Source organism: Stigmatopora nigra, chromosome 22 (assembly GCF_051989575.1).
Source record: "Stigmatopora nigra isolate UIUO_SnigA chromosome 22, RoL_Snig_1.1, whole genome shotgun sequence".
Classification (NCBI taxonomy): domain Eukaryota; kingdom Metazoa; phylum Chordata; class Actinopteri; order Syngnathiformes; family Syngnathidae; genus Stigmatopora; species Stigmatopora nigra.
Window position 1 is genome coordinate 7,324,278 of NC_135529.1, and position 21,542 is coordinate 7,345,819.

The 21,542-nt window shown below is 39.7% G+C and overlaps 1 protein-coding gene across 1 annotated transcript; it reads right to left on the reverse strand.

The window, feature by feature from the left end:
- Positions 1-5,050: 5,050 nt before the first annotated feature.
- LOC144215845 (protein crumbs homolog 1-like) lies at positions 5,051-20,086 on the reverse strand. The gene is made up of 13 exons (XM_077745018.1): positions 19,810-20,086; positions 16,462-17,157; positions 15,937-16,132; positions 15,207-15,346; positions 14,256-14,441; positions 14,074-14,187; positions 10,427-11,380; positions 9,791-10,332; positions 9,432-9,597; positions 8,456-9,317; positions 8,192-8,308; positions 7,787-7,913; positions 5,051-7,556 (listed from the first exon to the last, which is right to left on the reverse strand). The coding sequence occupies exons 1-13, from the start codon at positions 19,877-19,879 to the stop codon at positions 7,335-7,337; spliced, it is 4,392 nt and encodes a 1,463-aa protein (XP_077601144.1). The 5' UTR covers positions 19,880-20,086; the 3' UTR covers positions 5,051-7,334.
- Positions 20,087-21,542: the final 1,456 nt, after the last annotated feature.

A 21,542-nucleotide genomic window follows, 5' to 3' on the forward strand; every position in this document is an offset into this window, starting at 1 on the left:
CTGGCAACCATATATCTACCAGTGCAGTCGTCTCATAGAGACAGACTAATTAACTACAGCAGAGCACATTCAGACTTCTTTGGAGAAGGAGAGTGTATCTTTTCCTCAAGTTGCACTTTACAAAACCTGGTGATAATTAGAGCTGTCTTCACTTCACATTAACCAAGTAGCAACCAATTACTGTTGAAATGAAGAGTTGGTGTCCACCTCAATTCTGTGTAAATTGAGGAGAATCTTTATTTATTTTATTTATTTTTTCTGGTTGCTTATTTTTCACTTCCAAATACAATGGGGGCCCAGTGGAAAGCATTGTTAACACTTCACAGTTCTGAAAATCAAGGGTTAAATCCCGGGTGGGTTCCAACCTTTTCTCTCCCTGTGCCAGCGTGGGTTTTCCATTGGTACTCTGGTTCCTTCCCATTATCCCAACAAAATGCATGGTAGACTGGTTGAACACTAAAAAATTGTAAAATAAATAAAAATAGAGGAAAATAAATAAAAACACCTGCTGCCACTACAAATAAACAAGGTACAATATTCAAATGATCATCTGTTAATTGAACCATTTTGTCCAGATATCAAACTTCATATTCTCTTTGATTAGTTTTTTAAAAATTAAATTAAAAAAACAAACAGTTGCTGAGTAATAAGAAATGAACAATTAAAATGAATTCCTTTATGTTAAGTGGTTACATGGTAAAATATTTGTCAGCAATGGGGCAGTTTGCTGAGGACTGTGGCGGCTGTCTGAACGCGTTTGCCCATGTGAGTTGAGATGCTCGTGATGAAGTGATTTCCAATAGGTCTTCACCTCCTCTGCTGTTGTTGGCCTGCGGCTCCTTCCGCTTTCTCCTTCTCGGAGTTCAATCAATTGACTAATGCTGCTGACCAGCTCCCACAGCACACTGCCAAGGGAGAGATGTTATTGGATTCGTGTGTATGTGTTAAAGTCCATAGATTATCTCCAATGGGGAAATCTCAACCATTAGACAGGAAAATATACAATGAATTTCAATTTTTATATCATCATATTATTCATTTACGACAAGAATAAAAACATTCACACCTATGGGAAATTATTTAAGTCTCACCAATTAACTTATCATTTGCATTTAGCTAGTATATGCAAGTGGAAATACTGCATAAACACAAAACCAATATGAAAACCCTTCTCATGAAGAGCTGAATAGGATTTGACTGGAAAGCCAAAGTGTGATTTCTCAGAGTTTTAGAGGAACTTTTTCTTTCTGACAAATATGCTATAATAAGTCACCTACACAGGACCCTGCAGAGACAATTACCCACCTGAAGGACGCTCTTGGTTTGAATATTTTTAGCAAATTTACAATGAGTGGGATTTGGCTGCTTTAGACAAGGACTGCATCTTTATTATTCAGTGTTGAATTGCACACTAAGGCTGTGTATCATTCAACAATTCAACTATGTCAAGGAGGTTGTGTGTGAGCGAGCGCATATGCGTGGGTGCGTGTGTATGTCAGTATCTTAAACCTCCCCTTTTGACAGTGCTCACAGTTGAACTTGGTCTCGCTCTCATTGATGTTTTCAAATGTGCACTCTCTGAGTGTTCTTGAAAAGAATATCCCTGTTTTCTTTTTGTGAAGGAGATTTGGAGATTTTTTTCTTTTTATTTATTTCTTTTTATTGTTTCTCTGCTGTCAGGTCCATTAGTGAGTTAGGGAAGCTGTTGATAGCAGGTGCGTGAAAGCAAATCCCGTCTTTGGAGAGCACAAGGTGCCTGCTGTCATGGCCACTAGTACAGGTGGGTGTTAATGTGTAGTCTCTACCCACGGGAGCCCATCAGATGGTGTTTGATACTGAAGATTACATATCTTAATCAGGTAGTCAGACTGCGGGCTTTGGATTCACCATACACATGCATTCACACACTTATTTTTGCCCGGTTACCTGGGCATCCACACTTGGGAAAATTATGAACGCATGATGAACAGGTGAAGTTTTGCAGGCCCATACATGCCATGAGCTCCCTACCTGACACTATTGTCAGGTCATAGGGGACTGTCATTGTAAGAAAAAAAAGTTTGTACAACAAAATGAAGCTCTTTGCACCAATGTCAAAACAAAGGTGTCACACCCTCTGGAGTCCATGTGTTTACTTTACTATATTTATTTTAAAAATAAATAAATAAGTTGTTAATATTTACTTAAAGAAGTATAAATAAACTCTTACCCCAGAGACCTTCCCTTCTAGGTTTACATCTTTTGCAATCAGACTTATAATTATAAGCATTACCACCTAACACGTTAAAATTTAACTATGAACATTTGTCTCCCTAAATGTCTTAAGAACACACCCAATAGGTGTGTATGTCCTCTACTGTCTAACTCCAACCTAGAGGCAACATTAAGTCCGCTAATAATTATTTAAGTTGCTGACAAAAGTTGAAGTCGGGCTACAGGAATCAAGTGGACAAATGCAATACTCTGGGCAGTAGTCTAATGGTGCCAATTGTCCTTAATTGAATGATTAACTTGAAATTGAATGCAGATGGCAACAGAAATGACAATATGTGTATCAGTTTGATAGCAATGAGTGTCAGATCCAAGTGTTTGCAATTTTATTTTGAATTTTTTTAAAGATTTGATCGCGTGTCATTACAGTTGTCAACGTTGAAGGTGAATGGTACTTAATCTCATCATTATCAAGTTTCAGTTTATTGTCTAAACTCAAGAATTGCCTTGCTTGTCATTTTGTTGAAGGCTTTCTTTCACGTTCACGTTTCATTTTTTAAAACTTCCTTTATCTTTGTTCCTACCATCTTCCTAGATGTAGGAAGTGTGAACATTTTATGTATGTGGAGGTCAGTACGACTGGCAGAAAAGACCATTTTCTTCTGGTCTTAATTGAAACATACTGTCAGAGTGACAAAAACATTTGCATACCTTGTGTTTTTCAGTATGCGCCTTAGTCGGATGTTCTACACTCTGTTAATAAGCTCCACAGCTCTCAAGCGAAACATTCACACACATATACACAAACCCTCAAAAATAACTGCATAATGAGCTGTTAAGATTTCTTGTCCGTCCAGACTATGACAGAAAAAAAATATAAAAGAGCCAAATGAAGGGAATGTATATGCAAGCATTGGCCTGATATATTAACTTTTGAAAACTATCTTTCAACATATAGTAGTCTCCAGCCTATATTGTCACAACAGTTCAGGGCTGTACCAGACCAATTTGCTACTATGGGCAACATAAATTGACACTGCAATAATCTAATTAACAATTGGATATCAGTTTGTGTTTCTCTTGAGACCTTGTAGCTATTGACATTTTGTTTTTAAAATCTAGGTTGTCCACAAGTGAGAGAAACAGTAGAGTTTTTATCAAGAAAGTGACGTGGAGGCTGAGAATGTCAGTAAATGTCAACCTAAATATCCATCATTCATTTTGTCGCTTCTGACCAGTGGTTAGTGAGTCGCCCTCACAGCTCTGGGGTCCTGGGTTCAAATCCACCTGTGTGGAGTTTGCATGTTCTCCTTGGGCCTGCGTGGCTTTTCTCCAGGTACTCCGGTTTCCTCCCACATTCCAAAAACATCCATGGTAGACTAATTGGACCTTCCGTCTCCTTGTGCCCAGCGATTGGCTGGCCACCAATTCAGGGTGTCTCTGGCCTGGAGACAGATGGGATTGGCTCCAGGACCCTGTGACCCTAATGAGGATAAAGCGGCTCAGAAAATGAGCTAAGAGATGAGATGGCTGTGGGGAAAAGGCTTATGGCTGACCTCTGGTGGTATTATTGAGAACTGTACCTTGTGATTGAAAAAGAAATTGTATATGATTTTTAACTGCAAATATTAATTGGTGGCCATCCACCAAACTGACCAAGGAAAACTGACAGTGCTGTATAACTGAATGTTATCCTCAGTATGGAGAACATTTGAATTGTTATCGTGTGAGATGAGATACAAGCATTTCCTAATTCAATCAACGTCAGGCCCAGTCGAGTGACTTTTGATGAAAGCCCAACTTGTTAAATGATGTTGTTGTCAGGGATTAGTCTGCTGTCTGATAGCACGTACTTCAGTGCAGACAAATCTCAAGAGCGCACCTCTAAATCCCTCCAACGATACCACCAAAATGACAACCTGCACAAATATTCAACTCTTGAGAGGCCTATTGCAAGAGCATTTTTTTCTCTGACATTATTTTACTTTCTTAAACCTCTTTCTCTCCCTCTCTCTGTGTCTCCTGATGTTCTACCCATCCCATCTTGATCTTGTCTCCTCAGAAGCCATGGCAGCCGGATCATCTCTGTCTCTTAGTGTCAATTAAAAGTGAAATATCTGCATTTGTCAACATATCATTTGTGCGTGTGTGGTTGTGGGGGTATCTGTGATGCACTGCTGATTTGTCGGCCAATCCCTGACACAGGGGAGTGAGTGCTTAGGCAGCCGTCTACCTCATTAGACCCGGATCTGGCACTATGATGGCTGACGCCACTGGGAGATTTTGCTCCTCCCTGACATGATACAAACTCGTGTACAGGCCTCATCTGTCAGTCCTCTCACTTGCCAGCCAGCCAGCCATCCAGTCAGGGGGAACGAGAGGTACATGGTTGGAGGAGGAGGTACAAGAAGGTCATTGGGGTGCTCTCAAAGCATGGAAGGTTGAGAATATAATTACGTTTAGTTCAACACACTGCCACTACATTTCACTGCATTTGATGGTGGGCAATTTTTTGTGATGACAGTTGAGCATACGATATGCCGCTTGCTTTCTGACACATGGTCACGAAATGGCAGTGGTTATTAGCACATGTGACTACACAGAAAGAAATAAGCCTGTTTTAATACAGTAAAGTTTGCTAAATTTGTTTGGTGTTCTAAAATTTACTATCACCATAAAATGGAAAAAAAAACAATTCTCCCCTTATCTCCCTTTTATTCAGGAGAGAATATTCCTACTGTTTCTCCTACTTCACACACACAATATTATGTGAATCACTATTTATTCATTTATCAATTTTTCAAAACTGTATTATAAAAATACATTTCATCTTGTTCACAAGGGGCAACAATTCCAAATATACATATGACATGTGTAACTATCTATTTTTGACCATTTCTGACAGCCCGTAATGACATTTTCTGAATTCTAAAAGCTTTCTTACCCAGTACACACTTTCACTTTTTGAAATGTTTAATCTGAAGGAAAGCAGAACTAGAAACAGATTAGTTTTCCCATCTACTTAATGTGAATCTGAAACTACAATTTGCAGTACAAATTTACAAGTCATACAAAATGAAATCATAATACTTTGGATTACCACTTCCAATTTTAACCTGTAATTTGGTGCAACAGTGACAAGACAACTCCAGTGGGACATCACTACCGTATTGTGCACATAAAACACAATTAGATTTTCTTGTATTGCCTAGAACAGTGTTTGACTGTTTGAAAACAATAACATTTAAAAATGCTATGTCTATAGGTTGAGTCTGTTGTACTTTGTTGAGTTGTAGAGGAATAAATACCCCTAACCCACCCCCAAAAAAGTCCTTATCACAGGAAGTTCCAAAACATCAAGGCACAACTTGCATCTCATCATAAACAAGAGATGTGCAGTCCTTTAGACATTTCACAAGGGCAATAAGCTGTATGAATACCTTCAAAGAGATACCTTCACAAAATCAATAGGAGTAAACATCAAATATAGGAAAAGCACCAGTATAATGGATCATTGCATAATGGGCAAAGGGATAGGTAAAGAAAGACAGAGTACCCAACACATACTGTCTGCACAATGATTGTTAAAAACATACTTTTGAATGCATATCTTTCGTATTCAATTGCACAAAGAAAAGTTTATGAAAATACTGTAAGTTGATCTTTCTAAACACAACTCTTTAGCCCATGAAGTTGTTCCCCTAAAAACCAAACTAATCTTTGTGCATTTAAAATTCTCCTTCATAAATTTCAAAAACTTCATTTTAATGACACATTAGAAAATAAAAATTAACAAATTCTGTTCTCAGGATCAGTTTGGAGGTTTAAATAAAGTACAGGTAAAACAATTTAGACAATATGTAAATTGTCTGTCATTTGGAGCAGTAGTTTGAAGAAAAACACCCTTTTTGTTGGATGGGGCCTTTTTTAACATGTAAATAAAAATGAATGGAAGGGAAACCTGCAATCTGCATCTGTATAAAAAATGTTATCAATGAGTATAATGGAAAACAAATAATGCCAGTTTGGCTGTGATGACCGCTAAAACTACTACAAATCCTTGCTCATTGTTGACAGAAATACAAAAATGTTATGTTAGTAAACACAAACCAACAGTCCAGTGTACCTTACGTTGTAATTTAAACAAATGCTCTGTTTAGACCTAGCATAGTAATTATGCGTCCTGAGTGATCCGATCTCAAATGAAATTTTCATATCAACTTGTGAATGGCTAAAAAAAAAATATGACATTGTTTCTTTGTAATGTCACAAACTAATGGTACTAATTTAAAACACAATCATTTCATAATGCATTTGTCATAGTGCATATATACAGAGTACTTCATATGTGCCTCATAGAAGCAATAATGTGTCCATTCAGTGCTTAGAGAAGAAATAAAAGGATCCATTGTTGGTTTAATACCAAAAATACATAATAGTGATTACTGTGAAGCAACAAAATGATTTTAAAGGTGCTTGAGATAAATCATCAAAGTTACCATTTAATACTTTGTGGTTAAATCTAACACAAAAATGCTGTCAGAAAAAAAGACAAAGTATTATAGAACTTGTATGATTTGCAAATAATCACAGTACAGTGTTTTGGCCCTAGATGGAAAAAATTATAGAACTTGTGAATGCTAACATAGTATATGCAATATATATATTTTTTTTTTATTCTAAAAACATTGTAACATCAGCATTTCCAACATTGTTTAATAAATAAAGATAGTTCTGTTCACTTGTGATCGGATTGGTCAGGACACATTTTTTTTCAACCAAATGTAAACATACAGTGATACTTGGAAGCAATTCATTCTCTCCGGCAACAGGACAGTGTTCCAAATTTCAGTCCAATTCTTTCAAACACTGAGATTGTCTTTGCGACTTTTTCCCATCTTACCAAATGAATCTTTGTCACTTCTTCTCGTCTGACCTATTTGAGTTTATTCAGCTCTGAAGCTTCAAACGTCAGTAGTTTTCCCAAAGTGGAGCATTGTTCATTTAAAGATTCATTTCTCTCTCCACCATATTGGGGCTTGGGGTCAAGTGGGGCACAGCCCTATACTTGGTTTTGCTCTTAACTTTTTTTCCAGACACCTTCTAAGGTGAAGCTGCAAGTCTCAGATTAACCTCTCCTCAGGGGGCACTTTGAGTACACTTCCCATTTCCATCCTGGCTCCAGCCACCTCCTGTGAGCTAGGACTGTAGGTGCCCTCTGATTGACGCTTCTTACGGGCCGTCATGATGAGGAAAAAGATAACTAGGATACCTATCAATACACATAATGTAATGAGGGGGATGGTCACCACCAGCCAAGGAACCCGCTCCTTTTGCTCCTTTTTCTGCAAGGGAATGTGAGAACAACTATTATTTCAAAACAAATAAATTTGAGAGGAACACATTAACATCATGTCAGTTTTTTTTTATCACATTAAGCTGTATTGTGATGCTCACCAATCACTTATATATAGCAATTATTTTGAATACATAGATACATACTATGTCAAGAGGAAAGTTTTCTATGTTTTTTTCAAATTAAGGAGATGGTGTAAAAGATTTTAGTATCACTTACATTGGTCTCACATAGTGTGCCACTATAGCCTGGAACACATACACACTGAAAGTGGTTGAGTCTGTCTAGACAGGTGGCCCCATTAAGACAAGGGCTAGAATCACATTCGTCTATTTCGGTCTCACACCTGAAAGACATCAGCAGGGCTTTAATAGAACACCAAGTGACACACACCTTCACCAACAGCGCTCATAAGCCAACACTTTCCTCTCCTGAGATAAAGCAAAAGCCTTTCTCAACAGAATGTTTGGAGAGGTGAGGTTTAGTAGTCAACTTAGATTTGGAAATAGTCAAGAATTTGATCTTTTAATGAAGTCGGAATTGAAACTATTAGAAGAAAGGCAAAATGCTACTAGAATCCCCATTTACTGTAGATATTTTTAAGGTGGTGTGATAGAAACTCACCTGCCACCGGTATATCCTGGCTTGCAGGTGCAATTCCCACCAGTTTCGCCTCCAATGCAAACTCCTCCATTAAGGCACTCTGTTCTGGTGTCACATGCCACAGGGGGGAATCGCCGCCTATTAGGAACAGAAATCAAATGCAAATGCAGTACATTCAAGGTTAGTGAAACTTTATCCCTGGAATGGAATTCAATATCCATAATTCTTTTCTGCAAAAAATATTTTACAGTAGTCAATGTCAAAAATAAAAAGTGAACATCTTACTGGCAGCGTTTTCCCACGTATCCAGGAAGACATATGCAGGTACGAGTTGTCTCTGTTTCCACACAGATTCCTTCATTCAAGCAGCCAAATTCCAAACAGTTGTCCACTTCTTCCTGACAGTTCCTTCCTATATATCCTGCCTCACAGTCACAATGGTAGTCTGCCAGAAGGTCTGTACATGTCCCATAGATACACGGTCCAGAAGAGCACTCATTTATCTGAGCCTCACATAGTTCTCCTTCCCATCCTGGGTTGCAGCTGCAGTTAAACTCATTAAAATGGTCCTGGCACACACCTCCGTTGGTACATGGCTGAGAGTCACAAACTGGAGCACCCTGGCAACCCAACTGTGGCTCATCCCCACTCAGTCTGGAGAAATAACTTGTCTGAGGAGCATCTGGCACACTGAAAATAGGTAGGTAGGTTCCACCGATTCGCACTTCCCCCAAACATCCAGCGAATTTCTCCGCTAACCAAATATTGGAATCATTAAGGAAGTTAAGGTTACCACCCACTCCAAGGCTAGAACCCGCTGTCTGACCATCTACAATGAGACGCCATCGGGACTCTGACTGCGCAGGGTCGATCATTGTCAAATAGATGCGATGCCACGCGCCGTCTGCGATGATCTTGTCGCTGGTAAAGGCTAGCAGTTCCGCACTTGTTCCGGTGTCCATTTTGACCAGAAGTGTGGAGTTCAGGAGGCCCAAACAGAATATCTCAGGTCGATTTTCGGCCCTCAACAAAATACCATTTTCCTCCCGAGTTCTAATGTCTATTGTAATGTTTGTTACTGGACTCAAAAGGGAGCTGTTGGCAAAATACTCTAGAGCATTGTCCTGAAACATGGCTTCAGTCAAACCTGTGAGAAATAAAGATATAGAGCTTTAGATGCCTGGAAATAAATGCATTTTTCTATGTGAGAAAATGTCATATTCCTCTTCTGCATATAATTGGTAAAGAGAGGGTTACTCACACTCATAACCATCCCAAAGGTCGACACATTTTCCTCCTTCGAAGCAAGGGTTTTCGACACACCACATACGTTTCTCACACAGTCGACCAGAGAAATTAATCGAGCAGTCGCACATGAAATCATTCCAGGTGATTTGACACTTGCCACCATTGGCACAAGGCTCATTCTGTGTACAGACAAACACAAGTGTGTGGATTAGACTCTCACTTGTAAAATCTCTAACCCAAGATGACTGTTGAGGTTCAGAAAAAGCTGCAGAGAAGATTAGGAGTCAACAAACAGGTCAATGCCAGTTAGGTTGAAGACCAACCGTTGGCATGCACGAAAACATTGTGGTGTAAATACAAATGCAACCCTACCTTGCATGTATTGTCACTTTGACATCCTGGGAGAATGTTCTTCTCTGCAGTCGCCGGGTAAATGTCCACATCTTCTTTGTAGTTCACAAAAGACAAATGCTTGTCATCCAGTCGGATGTCTTGTAGACAGCCCTTGAATTTCCCTCCCCAGTCATTTTCATTCTCACTTTCAGGGAGTCCTCCAACATACACAACATCTCCCGCCTCTATGCTTACATTCCCCAGGGCCCGATAGTTCCCCGCTATGGGGAAGAATACATGGCCGTATCTTACTTTGAGGGTCACTAAATTACTTTTACCATCTGATACAAACTTAGCCTCTGACAATAATGTTGTGTGGGGGCTGTAGACGGCGACAGAGGCTTCTTTCAGGTAGACTGTCAAGTAGGACTTTTCCTCTCGGCGAAACTGCAGAAGAAGACCACTTTTTTTAAGAGACCGCATTATGAAGGAGAGGGTGAAATTTTCTCCGTGGGTTTCTGTGATGTCAAAGGCAGCATAGCTTGTGGTGTTTTCATGACCAAAGGTCCAGGATGGGTATTCTGCAAAGACAATGAAGGACACATGCATACATTGTCTGATTGACTTGAATTCCTTCTAGATCTGGTGTTTCAATTCTATTCTTATAAATCTTACCTCTGTCACATCTTTCTCCAAAGTACGGTCGGTGGCATTGGCATTTGGCCACAACCCACATGTCTACACAAAAGCCAAATTGTTTACAAGGGTCGTCATGGCACAAATCCTCTTTGAGACATCCCAATTCCAAGCCTGTGTTCTCCTCTCTCAGAAGATCCTGAGGTAGTAGCAGTTTATGGTCAACTCTGAGGTCTTCCATGCAGCCAATGTAATTCTTCCCACTTAACGTCAATGTCAAATATTCCTTTGGAACTCCTCCCACGTACAGCTGCTGAAAGGAATTTGACCGGAAGAATATCAGATGGTTGTACACTTCATTTTTCACTCGACATCCTCCCTTACAGCCAGGTCCCTCAATAACCATGATCAGTCTTTCATCCATCGTCACAGTAACTCGGTACCATTCTCCGTCGTTGACCTGACCTGGATAGGTGACCTCAATCAATCTCCCGGATTTTAACTTTGCCTGGAGAGACCCTCCCACCAATTCCAGAGAGATAAAGTTTTCCAAGGTACCACGATGGTACAGCAACATGTCAGGCAAAGTGCTCCTGAATCTTAGCTGCATATGGAGTCCAAAGTTGTACTCATCAGTGCCTTGCCTTGCTCTGTTTTTAGAAATGGGCAACTGCATGTGGACATAACCCTCTGAGTTGAAGGAAAAAGTGGTCGAGGTGTTACAAAGTTCTCCCGTCCAGCCTGATCCACATTGACACGTGTAGCTGTGCTCGTCATACGCAGTCAGTAGAGGAATGCAGATGCCATCATGTTGACATTGGTGCTGCTGGCAGCCAATCAGGAGAACATCACAGTTGCGCCCACCCAGTGGCTCACTACCCAGTTCTGGTGCAGGACAGTGACATATATAAGAGTTGGCAGAATCGACACATGTGGCACCATTTTGGCAGGGATCACTATCGCACTCATTTATGTCCACTTCACAATGCACACCTGGAAAGAAACCATAATTTCATCAGCATTCATCATAAAGCACTGATCTGGCATCAGATTCTCTTATAATCCTCACATTGGACACTATAATACACATCCAATGTTGCATTACATTTTCACCATGATCTTGCCTTAATTATAGTGGAGTCAAACCGCTGTTTCTATTTATATTATTAATTTTCATAATATAATATTTGAATTTATTTCTCAATCCATCCACCCATTTTCCGCTTATCTGAGGTCAGGTCACGGACGCTGCAGCTTAAGCAGGGAAGCCATCCCTATCATTTATATATATATACATATAAAATATGTAATATATTCATTAGTACTTCGTTTTCACAAAGGTCACAAGGTGCTGGTGCCAAACCAGCCAATTACAGGGGACAAGGTGAGAAACAACCGTGCACGCACACACACTCATACCTATGGGCAGCTTTGAGTGGTTAATCAGCCTAACACGGATGTTTTTGGCGTGTGGGAGGACACCGGAGTAGGCGAAGAAAATCCCAGCAGGCACTTGGAGAACATGAAAACTCGACAAAGGAAGGTGGCAACCCACTATGGTTTTATTTTTTGATCACAGCACTGTGAATCAAAGGTGCTAACCACTCCTCCACTGGTTTTGGGAGTTACATTTTTCGAAATTGTATATAAGCATGAGCACGTTCATAATCAAACTTTTTCCCGTGTATTGGAAATGAACCCTGACTGATGAACCCTTCATAATTAGAGCCGGAAACAAGCTTTCCTGCATGCAGCCTTCCAAACAAATTTGATTAACGCAGTGTAATTGTTCATTTTCACATGAAGAAGCTTGGAAAGGAAAAAATAATCAGATAGGTCCAATGTAGAATATTGCTCAACCCATGAATTAGAAGGAAGGCCAATGATTTTGTTGGAAATAAAATTTGCAACACTTTCAACTCTACTAACAAGATAAATTAATGTTTTTCTCAAAATCCACTTAAAGCTATTCTAACTGTCGAATACCCTAAGGTTATGTCTTCTAATACAAGCACAGGTGATTCTTGCTATATTTCATGTGTTAAAAGCACTGTACCATGCTGTACCTGTCAGCCGCCATTGCCCGGAGCAGTAATACAGCAGTAGGAGCAGCAGTAACCTCCTTCCTCTCATGTTCCAACGAGTTAACAGGCAATACAATCTCTCTGACACAAGTGGCACAACTGTGTCTTCTCTTTCTTGTTACTCCTTAAACTTAAAAAAAAAATCACAAGTGTGTCTATTCCTTCACTATGGTCCATGCAGAGACCGGAGTGATTATCAGGCAGTCCTTCCCACCTTTTCTGTCTTCCCCTCCTCCATCCCTCTATCCCTAACCTCCCTCCCTCCCTCACTCACTCACACCCTGTGCTCCTAACTGGCTACAGCCCATCCTGAGCAGAGTAATAAGCCTCCAGCTGGCTTCTGTCAGTATTTGACAACAGGAATGCATTCCTGATCCCTGCACTGGCCTGTGGGTGCAATATACTAGTGGCAGGTGTTTCTGAAGTCGACCTGCAGGAGGCACTAAAGCCCAATGGCTTCATGTAACCATTCATTTGAGGCCCTCTCTAATTCAACAAACATCATTGATTGTACAGTGCTGCAATTAAAAACATGTCTTCTGGAAAAGAACACCCCCTCCAATATCTCATATTATTTAGTATTGATTATGGGCTTTTTTGAGGTATGGATTTGAAGATTTGGAACTCCTTTTTCTTTTACAGGTAAGCAAAAGTGTGGCTTTATCATTGCAAGAACAAAGGTGAACTTTACACTATACTTCATCTTGGCTCATTCATAATTGTAATCAATTTGAATTCCTTTCGGACGGAGCGTAAAATGAAACATTATATTGCTATTATGCATTGATGAACAGAGATATTGAATGTGTTGGTTATTGGAGACAAAATTATAAAGCACAGCTTATTTGGCATGGATGGATGGGTTGGAAGTATACCTCCTGCACATGCACCTCTTGCACTTGGGGGGGTCAACCAAACACACACGCATATGGAATGCAATAGGATTAAGTATAGTTCGATATGGAGTTTCCTATTAAATTTTATTAAAACTGAATGAATGAGCAATGTAGAGTTTTAAGGGTGTTATGTTGAAAAGAAAAGTTATATATATATAAACATTAGTATAAAGGCCAGATTTTATTTGCACATACACGGTGTTACCCTTTTGTTTTTCGTCAGATTTGAAATAGGCTTTTAAGCAGCTTTATCATAATCTCTTCTCCCTTCCAACAATTTGTAGACTTCGTTTAATACCCAAGATGAACATATGGGACCTTTTATTGGCTTTGTTCTTTTCTGCTACCCTTCTGTAAACCATATGTATCCCCTTCTGTTTGTTGTGGCCCATGTGTCCTGCTGAGGAGTAAGATTCTTATTTACATAGCACACTTGCTGTTGTCAAATTTTCTTCTTATGCTGTCGAATTATGAGCTTGGTGTGAAAATTTGACATTTCAATTTTGGTCCACGGAATCAAAGTTATTTTTTGGACACCCTCTGCCATATTTTTTAGATCTGGTACTCTATCACACACTGTGTAAAGTGTTTTTATATTTTATGTAGAGACCAATATTTGGTCAACACATTGCGGTGCAGGCAATGTACCGTTTGATGTAGACTGTGGGTGTGGGTTTAGGTAGTGGGTCAGTGGGGGTGGTCCTACCTGTGAAGCCATCCGCACACAAACATTGATACGAGTTGATTGAATCCTGGCAGCTTCCTCCATATTGGCACGGAGCAGACACACACTCATCCACATCGAGAGAGCAATTTTCTCCTGTAACAGCAACATTTGTGTCAATTTACTGATTAGTCAATGTTTTAAAAATAATAATAAATGGTTACCTGTGAATCCAGGTTGACAATGACAGATGAATCCAGCTGCTTCCTCGTAGGAAAAATTTGCTGTACTGAGTTCAGGGAGAACTCCATAGTTCTCAATATCTGAGCGCTGGAAACATTCACCGCCATTTTCACATGGGTATTGCTCACACTCGTCTTCATCCACTTGACAATTCTCGCCGTTGTAACCTAAAACCCAAAGCATTGTAACCTAAACTCTAGCCATGTAGCACCATTACAGAACATAATTCTTGCATATTATTTGAGTGTTATTGGGCAAATAGGATACAATTTTTCATTATGTTACTGTTTTTCAAGCTTCTGGTCTTGGATATTCCAAATTAAAGTTTCCATAGTTAGACCAAGCAGATCAAAACTTAAGCTATTTAATTTTAATTGCCTGTTTTCATAATTTTAACTAGCAAAAGAAGTGCTCTGTTATGATTTCCACACAATTACAGAGCCCGGCTATTATGACCTCATCTGAACCAAAAGTATAATTCTATTGTTGATTTTGATTTGGCCGTGGGAAATAGTAAATAGTCTGCAGAGGAATTAAGCCACATTAGCCAAGATCCTTTAATTCGCATGCCATATTGCACCTTATTAGAACAGATTGATGGTGACTTCTATAGTCCCAACCTAATATGTCATTAAAAATTAGAGATCTGCTATTTGTTTTATTTAAATTCAGTTATCTTTTGTGCCGCTCATCCTCATGATGGCCATGGGGGTGCTAGAGCCTATCCCAGGTAACTATGAGTAGTAAGTAGGATACACCCTGAATGATTGCCAGCCAATAACCAGGCAGAATAAGACAAACAATAATTCAAGCAAAACCACAGGAGCACAGGATTGTATCCTCGATCTCAGAACATACTAACGCAAACGACTTAACTACCATAACATGTTTTATTAACATGATCTAAGTAAATACCAGGGAAAGTTGTTTACCTGTCCAACAAAGGCATTTGTACTGGTTGATCCCTTCCAAGCAAGTGCCTCCATGTTGACATGGACCTGAATCACATTCTGGAATATCCTTCTCACAGTTGTCACCTTCAAATCCTGTCCCCTCACAGTCACACATATATCTAAGGAAAGACAGAGCCATGTGTTGATATTGTAGGTGGGATCTGGTACAACTCATACACTTTATACGTATGATGTTATGTACTCACACCGTTTAAATATTTCATTTGTGTTTGGTTGCAGTAGATAAAAACATAGTATGATATTGCATACATAGGAAAGGGGAAAGAAAAGTGTTTTAAATTCATTGATTAGTGTGGCCTCACTTGCACTTTGAATGACCCTCATCTTTCTCAGTCACCCATAGATCTCTGTTAGCTATTTCCAGCACCGCTTTTCATCCAATGACTCATTAAAATGGCGGGGAGAAAGTGGGTTAATTCTTATCCCTAATGAACTGTAGACAGTAGCCCGTGCAGAACCACAATGATATTTGAATGGCATGAAATGGGGAGCATGTGTCAAAATTTGAGCAACATGTAAAGGAGATTGCGCATTAAGATTGGCCATTGACTTGGTGAAGATAAAAATATATAGTTTGTTTTTCTAAGGTGTAAAACCCAGATGTCTATTTTATAGAAACACTCCGTAAAAAAGTTTAAAACCATCTGCCTGCCAAATGGAAGATTAACATAAGAAAATGGAAGCCTACCTGTTGACCCCATCAATGCAACGGCCATCATTTAGACATGGCATGCTGGCACATTCATCAATGTTGACCTCACAGTCTTCACCCCGGAAGCCATCCATACACTCACATGTGTACATGGCAACATAGTCTCTGCAGGTACCACCATTCTGGCAGGGTTGTACTTCGCACTCATCAATCTCTACTTCACAGTTAATCCCTACAGGGGTGACAGTAGGCCAAGATTTGAAATTGGTACACAGACATTAAATACAAACAAAACAGGAGCGGTTGAGATTGATACAACCACCTCAAGTGTGTTTACACAAAATAATTGCAGCAAAAAATTACATTAGAACCCAATATAGAAAAATAAAATTAACTGTATTTTCCAGACTTCAAATCACACTTTGATTTATCCATGGGTTTCTTTTTTCATTTGAGAAATGCTCCCTCGGCTTGCTTTCTACTTTTTAGGTTTTAGGAATTGTTCAACAATGATACTGAAGATGAATACTTATTGAAGAGTTATTGTAATTTTGATCCTACCTTTGAAGCCTTCAACACAATCACAACTGTAATTGTCCACTTCATCCAAACATGTACCATTGTTTTGACAGGGTTGGGAGGCACACTCATTTATGTCCAAGTCACAGTGGAAGCCTTGAAATCCAGGTACACAGAAACACTGGTAGCCATTGGTGCCATCTTTACAGATGGCACCGTTTTGACAGGGTGCAGATTCACATTCATTAATGTTTTCTTCGCAGTTGGCCCCTTGGAATCCAGCTTCACACTGACAATAGTGTCCTATGTCAGGAATGTCCATACAGGTCCCACTATTGTGGCATGTTTCTTCTGAGCAAGTGGTGACACTGGACTCACAGTTTTCATCTCCAAATCCATACGGGCAGTGGCATGAATAAGCCCCGATACTGTTGATACAGTTTGACTTGATACCTTTGCAGGGGTTGCTCTCACACTCATCTACATCTTGGGTACAGTTGGTGCCAGTGAATCCGTCCGGACAGTGGCACGTGAAGATGTCCGTTCCGGGATTGCTTGTGCAATTGGTGCAGGGTGCCAAGATACAAGCATCATACAGCTCATCACAGTTATTGCCCATGTACCAGACCGGTCCTTTGGGACAAAGGCACATGTAGTTGCCAAGGTGTTCCAAACATGTGGCACCATTGTTGCAGGGTGATGATAGACACTTGTCTGCCGCTGCTGTACACAGAAGACCTGAAAATGAAATTGCAAACATATTGAGTGTATCAATGGAATATTATGCAAAATACGGGATAATAGACAATAACTAACTTTTAATGAGCTTTTAATGAGTTCAAAAATTGAAGGTTTTGCCGTAAGTGAAGATCTTAGCTTTCAGTGTAGACATCTTTCACTCATAAGCTTCCTAGCTGTATTACTTTGTGGCTTATGGGGGGCTACCTGTAACTCTGACCTTTCAAAGTGCTTAGGAACCAATCTGATAATGAAAAGTAAAAAGCCAATCTTTCTTTCGGACTTAGGGTCAACACAGATGGTGTCAAACATATGAGATAACTACTTTAGGAACTGTCAGTTTCCTATGAAAGTTACACAAGCGAAATGTGTTAATTATCTTGTAGTTTAGGTATTAAGATAGCTTATGTTTCCCCTCTTATCTCAGTTTGAAGCTTAAGATGTGTTATTTCATTTGTCTTGCATCATCTCCTCACATCCTACTGAGCCTCCCATTGACCGGAGGAAGAAACGCATCTTTAAATCATTCTAAGGACCACCCTGCGTACTTGTACAACAGAAATCCCGTGGAGAAACATACTTCTAAATGCTCAACTTGTAATGTCATTCATCTTCAAGGGCTGAAAGCTGACAGCAGCTACAAGGATCTCATCAGTCTACACCCCTCTATCCAGACTCCGTCAAGCCCTCACACATTCCAAGGAGATGATAAGAGCACCTCCTAAACATAGCCCAACCCCCAGAATCACAGTGCATGCTGTAGATCATGGTTATGGTGACACAAGCTTGATCCTTGGCACTGACTGGTACGGCTACGTCAACACAGTGATAACACTCAGCAGAGTTGGTCAGTGCTTGCAGGTAGAAGTTGGCGGCAAGTGACGCTATCCAGACTTTTCCATGTCCTTGCTAGAGATTCACATTATGCACATATAACTTCTTACTCATGTGTACAATGGATCTGTTTATCAGATTCAGGTGTATTGGCAGGTTAAGCAAAAGTCTTGGTCCGTAATGATGAACCATATAGTCTAAATAAAAAAATGGCGTGTTGATACAAGAAGGCCAGAATGGTCCAGTTGGATGTCTCAAAATATCTTATTCTCTCTTTTAATTTTTTTTTTTAAATATAACCATTAAAGTGAATGTTTTGCCTTAAAAAAAGGTTGAATATCCCATTTTGGTGAGGAAGTGCTCAATTTCAGACATCTTTACAATTTTTTTCTACTGATAACTGAAGAATGGTAAGACATTTTCTTCTGGTGAGAGAAATTAGTATCCTTTTATTTAATAGTTTCTCTGCATATGCATGTTGCATATCATGATAGAACCGTATATAACAAATAAAAACTCACTACATTACATTAAAGAACAACAGCAACCTGTGTCTTGAAACAAGTAAATAACATATAGACTTACATATAAACCAATAAATAGATTAAAATTTCTGGTCAGTACCCAGTCACAGACTGTGACTCACAGCCAAAAAAATTGCGCTCCGAGCCATTTTGTAGACCATCAGACACTGGCAGGTCTTTTGGGTTCAGCTTTATGCCTCACAGCGGGTGGTTGCTTTGCTTTATACAAAAATGCACAAATCCTCTGAATCAGTCACAGTTACACATTGAGTCAGACAGTGGCATGCACGCTTTTGTCCCTTGTATAAACGGCATTGTCTGTGTAATTCCATATCTAGATTGTGGAAAAAGTTCAAAAGTCATGGCAAAACAGTTTTAGTTTCATGATTAAAGTTGAATATGCACTTCATATTTATTACTGTGGGCATATATTTTCACCTAAAACAATGTGTTGTGTATGCCAATTTTTTTCAGCAGACATTCTACTTGTATTAGTCAGAGTTTTACACAGAAAGATTTGATGCACCTGCTCTTGACTGAGTCATCTGCAGTGAGCAACTGCAAAAGGATTGAAAAGTTATCTAGTTTGTTAGAAAAGAAATGTTTTCTGTTAATGAAGTATTATTATTTTTTATATCTCAACTTTTTCTGTTATTTCCTTCACAGTGCAGTCTACAAGTGCATTAATCATGGGTCTTAATTCTCAACACCACCTCCATTTACACCGAGATTAAAAAAAAATGTGCAGCCGGACGCTCAACTCGTTACCATGGCGATCCTTAACAATGCCACCCAGCCTGCCCCTGCCTTCGATTCGCCAGCGTTTAAATGAGCTTCAGACGTTGCACACAAATAAGGGTCATGGGGAAAATGGGTCAGCGTAGTTTTCAAAAGGTGGAGGGGTCGCCCCACAAAGTCCCACCACCAACCCCCGCTCACACCATGGGACTCGTGGTGGTAGTCTAGAGGGAAATATTACTTTACTTAAGAGTTTTATTAGTAAACTAATTTAACACATCTGAGATAGTTTGTATTAATAATAAAAGACCGACAAGTGTATGTGTTGCAGTCACAAATGAAATAATTTACAGTGCTAATATAGTTGTGTGATGCTAAAAAGGATGAAGACTGTGCATCAATAGCATCCATGATGCCTAAATACACTTTATTTGTTTTTGTAATGCATCTGCAAGTACCAATGCTCTATTCATGTGTTTTAATTATGAAAAATCCTATATAGTTACTCATAAAATTTAATAAGCACGTGTTTTGAAAGTCTTAAATGCAGCCTTACCCAGTTTGAACATCATCATAGTCATCAGCAGTGTCCTCTGATGTCTGGACCAAACTTTTCCAAACTCCATGGCAATGCAGGATGCACAAGTTTCCAATCAGTGTCGCACTATGCTGTCATTCCTCAAGTTCTCCATCCAGCACAATGAAGAAATCCATCCAAGATGCTCAAAGTAGACTCAGAGGGTAAAACAGCCCTCCATGACCGACCACATTGGGCACTTTGTTGTGTTTGTTTGAGCAATTGGCATGTGCGCACGAGTAGTATCTCTGGGGAACAAACTGGGACAGAGTAAATCAGAATAATCACCCCAGCAGAGAGTGGCTAGAGGAAAACGTGAACTGGAGCTTAGGACTGAACTCCACCCACACCGGGTTCAATAAATACAACTTCCGTCACTATTTCTTGGGCAACTTTAGATTCAAAGCATTTCACTTTCAAACAATCCAAAAATATGATATAAATGTCATTCTCACCATTAAATTTCAAAGATATCCAACACAAATGTCTTTTGAAGAACACATAACATTTTACCAGCATCAAGCTGTTTCCCAAATAGTTATCGGTACGCACTTCGGGCAGGATTTTCAAGTGATGTGTGTTCACTGATGTCCACATGGTACATTTATTCTGGTGCGGCAGCTTCCAAAAGGACCTGGGCCTCCAGCCCACTTCAATATTTTCACTGTAGGAGTGTGAATCTTAGATCAATGGATCATTGCACCCTAGTCTACATCACCTCCGACACACAAACGCACACATCCCTTTAGAAGAGGGTGGAAGGGTTTATTTGGTGGAACCCACTCACACCTACCCCCAAGCCCAGATCTTAAGCCCAGCATTAGACTTAACTCCACCCTGCCGCGTTCCTGACAACAAAAAAGTTAATTAAACATTGAGCGAGAAGTGGGCGCTAGGCATCCCTACTTCAGTGCCTCCAACAAGCGACATGGCAGACAGTTGGGTCACAGCAGCTCCACATTCCTGAGGGAAAGGCTGCCGCGTTCTATAAAGCTGTTACACAATAGAGAAATAGGCCGGCGGACGTGTTGTCTCAGCCAGGTTGGCAGCAGGACTAAGAAGCTTGATTGGGACAATGCGCACACACACAAATGTGCTAGACACACATCATTCTTTTCATTTCAAATGCAATAGCATTTTTATTCGGATTCTTCAGTGTCATTCCTCATCAAATACATTCTGATTCAGAATAATCAATACAAAAAAATCTGTTTTATTCACTTCACATTCATTTTAATAATTACAACCACCACCAGCGAAATAGACTTTATTTATCAAATGATTGGTCTGTGCCCAAAATGTTCTTTGTATTCTAAAGAGCTACAAAAACTTCAGACTTTTATCAACAGCTTGTCTTCAATAGACACCCAGCCATAAACTTTCTTTAGATTTTTCTAGTTTTCTTTCTTAGGTTCAAATACTTTCTTTGTTGACACTTTTACACCAAATCGACATTCCGCGACCCACCAGTAGTAAAACGGGATGACGTCTTTGTGAATTAATGTCCCATTCTTCGAGGTGTGCTCTTTGTCATTAAGCCCGTACCCCAAAAGAGCAAGTTCTTTTTTTCTAAAACAACTGACGCAATCCCATAGTATGACTTAAACTGACTTGCCACTGGCAACAATGAAAGGATGTTGCTTTTATCTTGAGTGTGACAAAAAGATGGTCCTTCAAAAGAGAACTTTGAGTTTGCAGAGTCAGTTTCTATT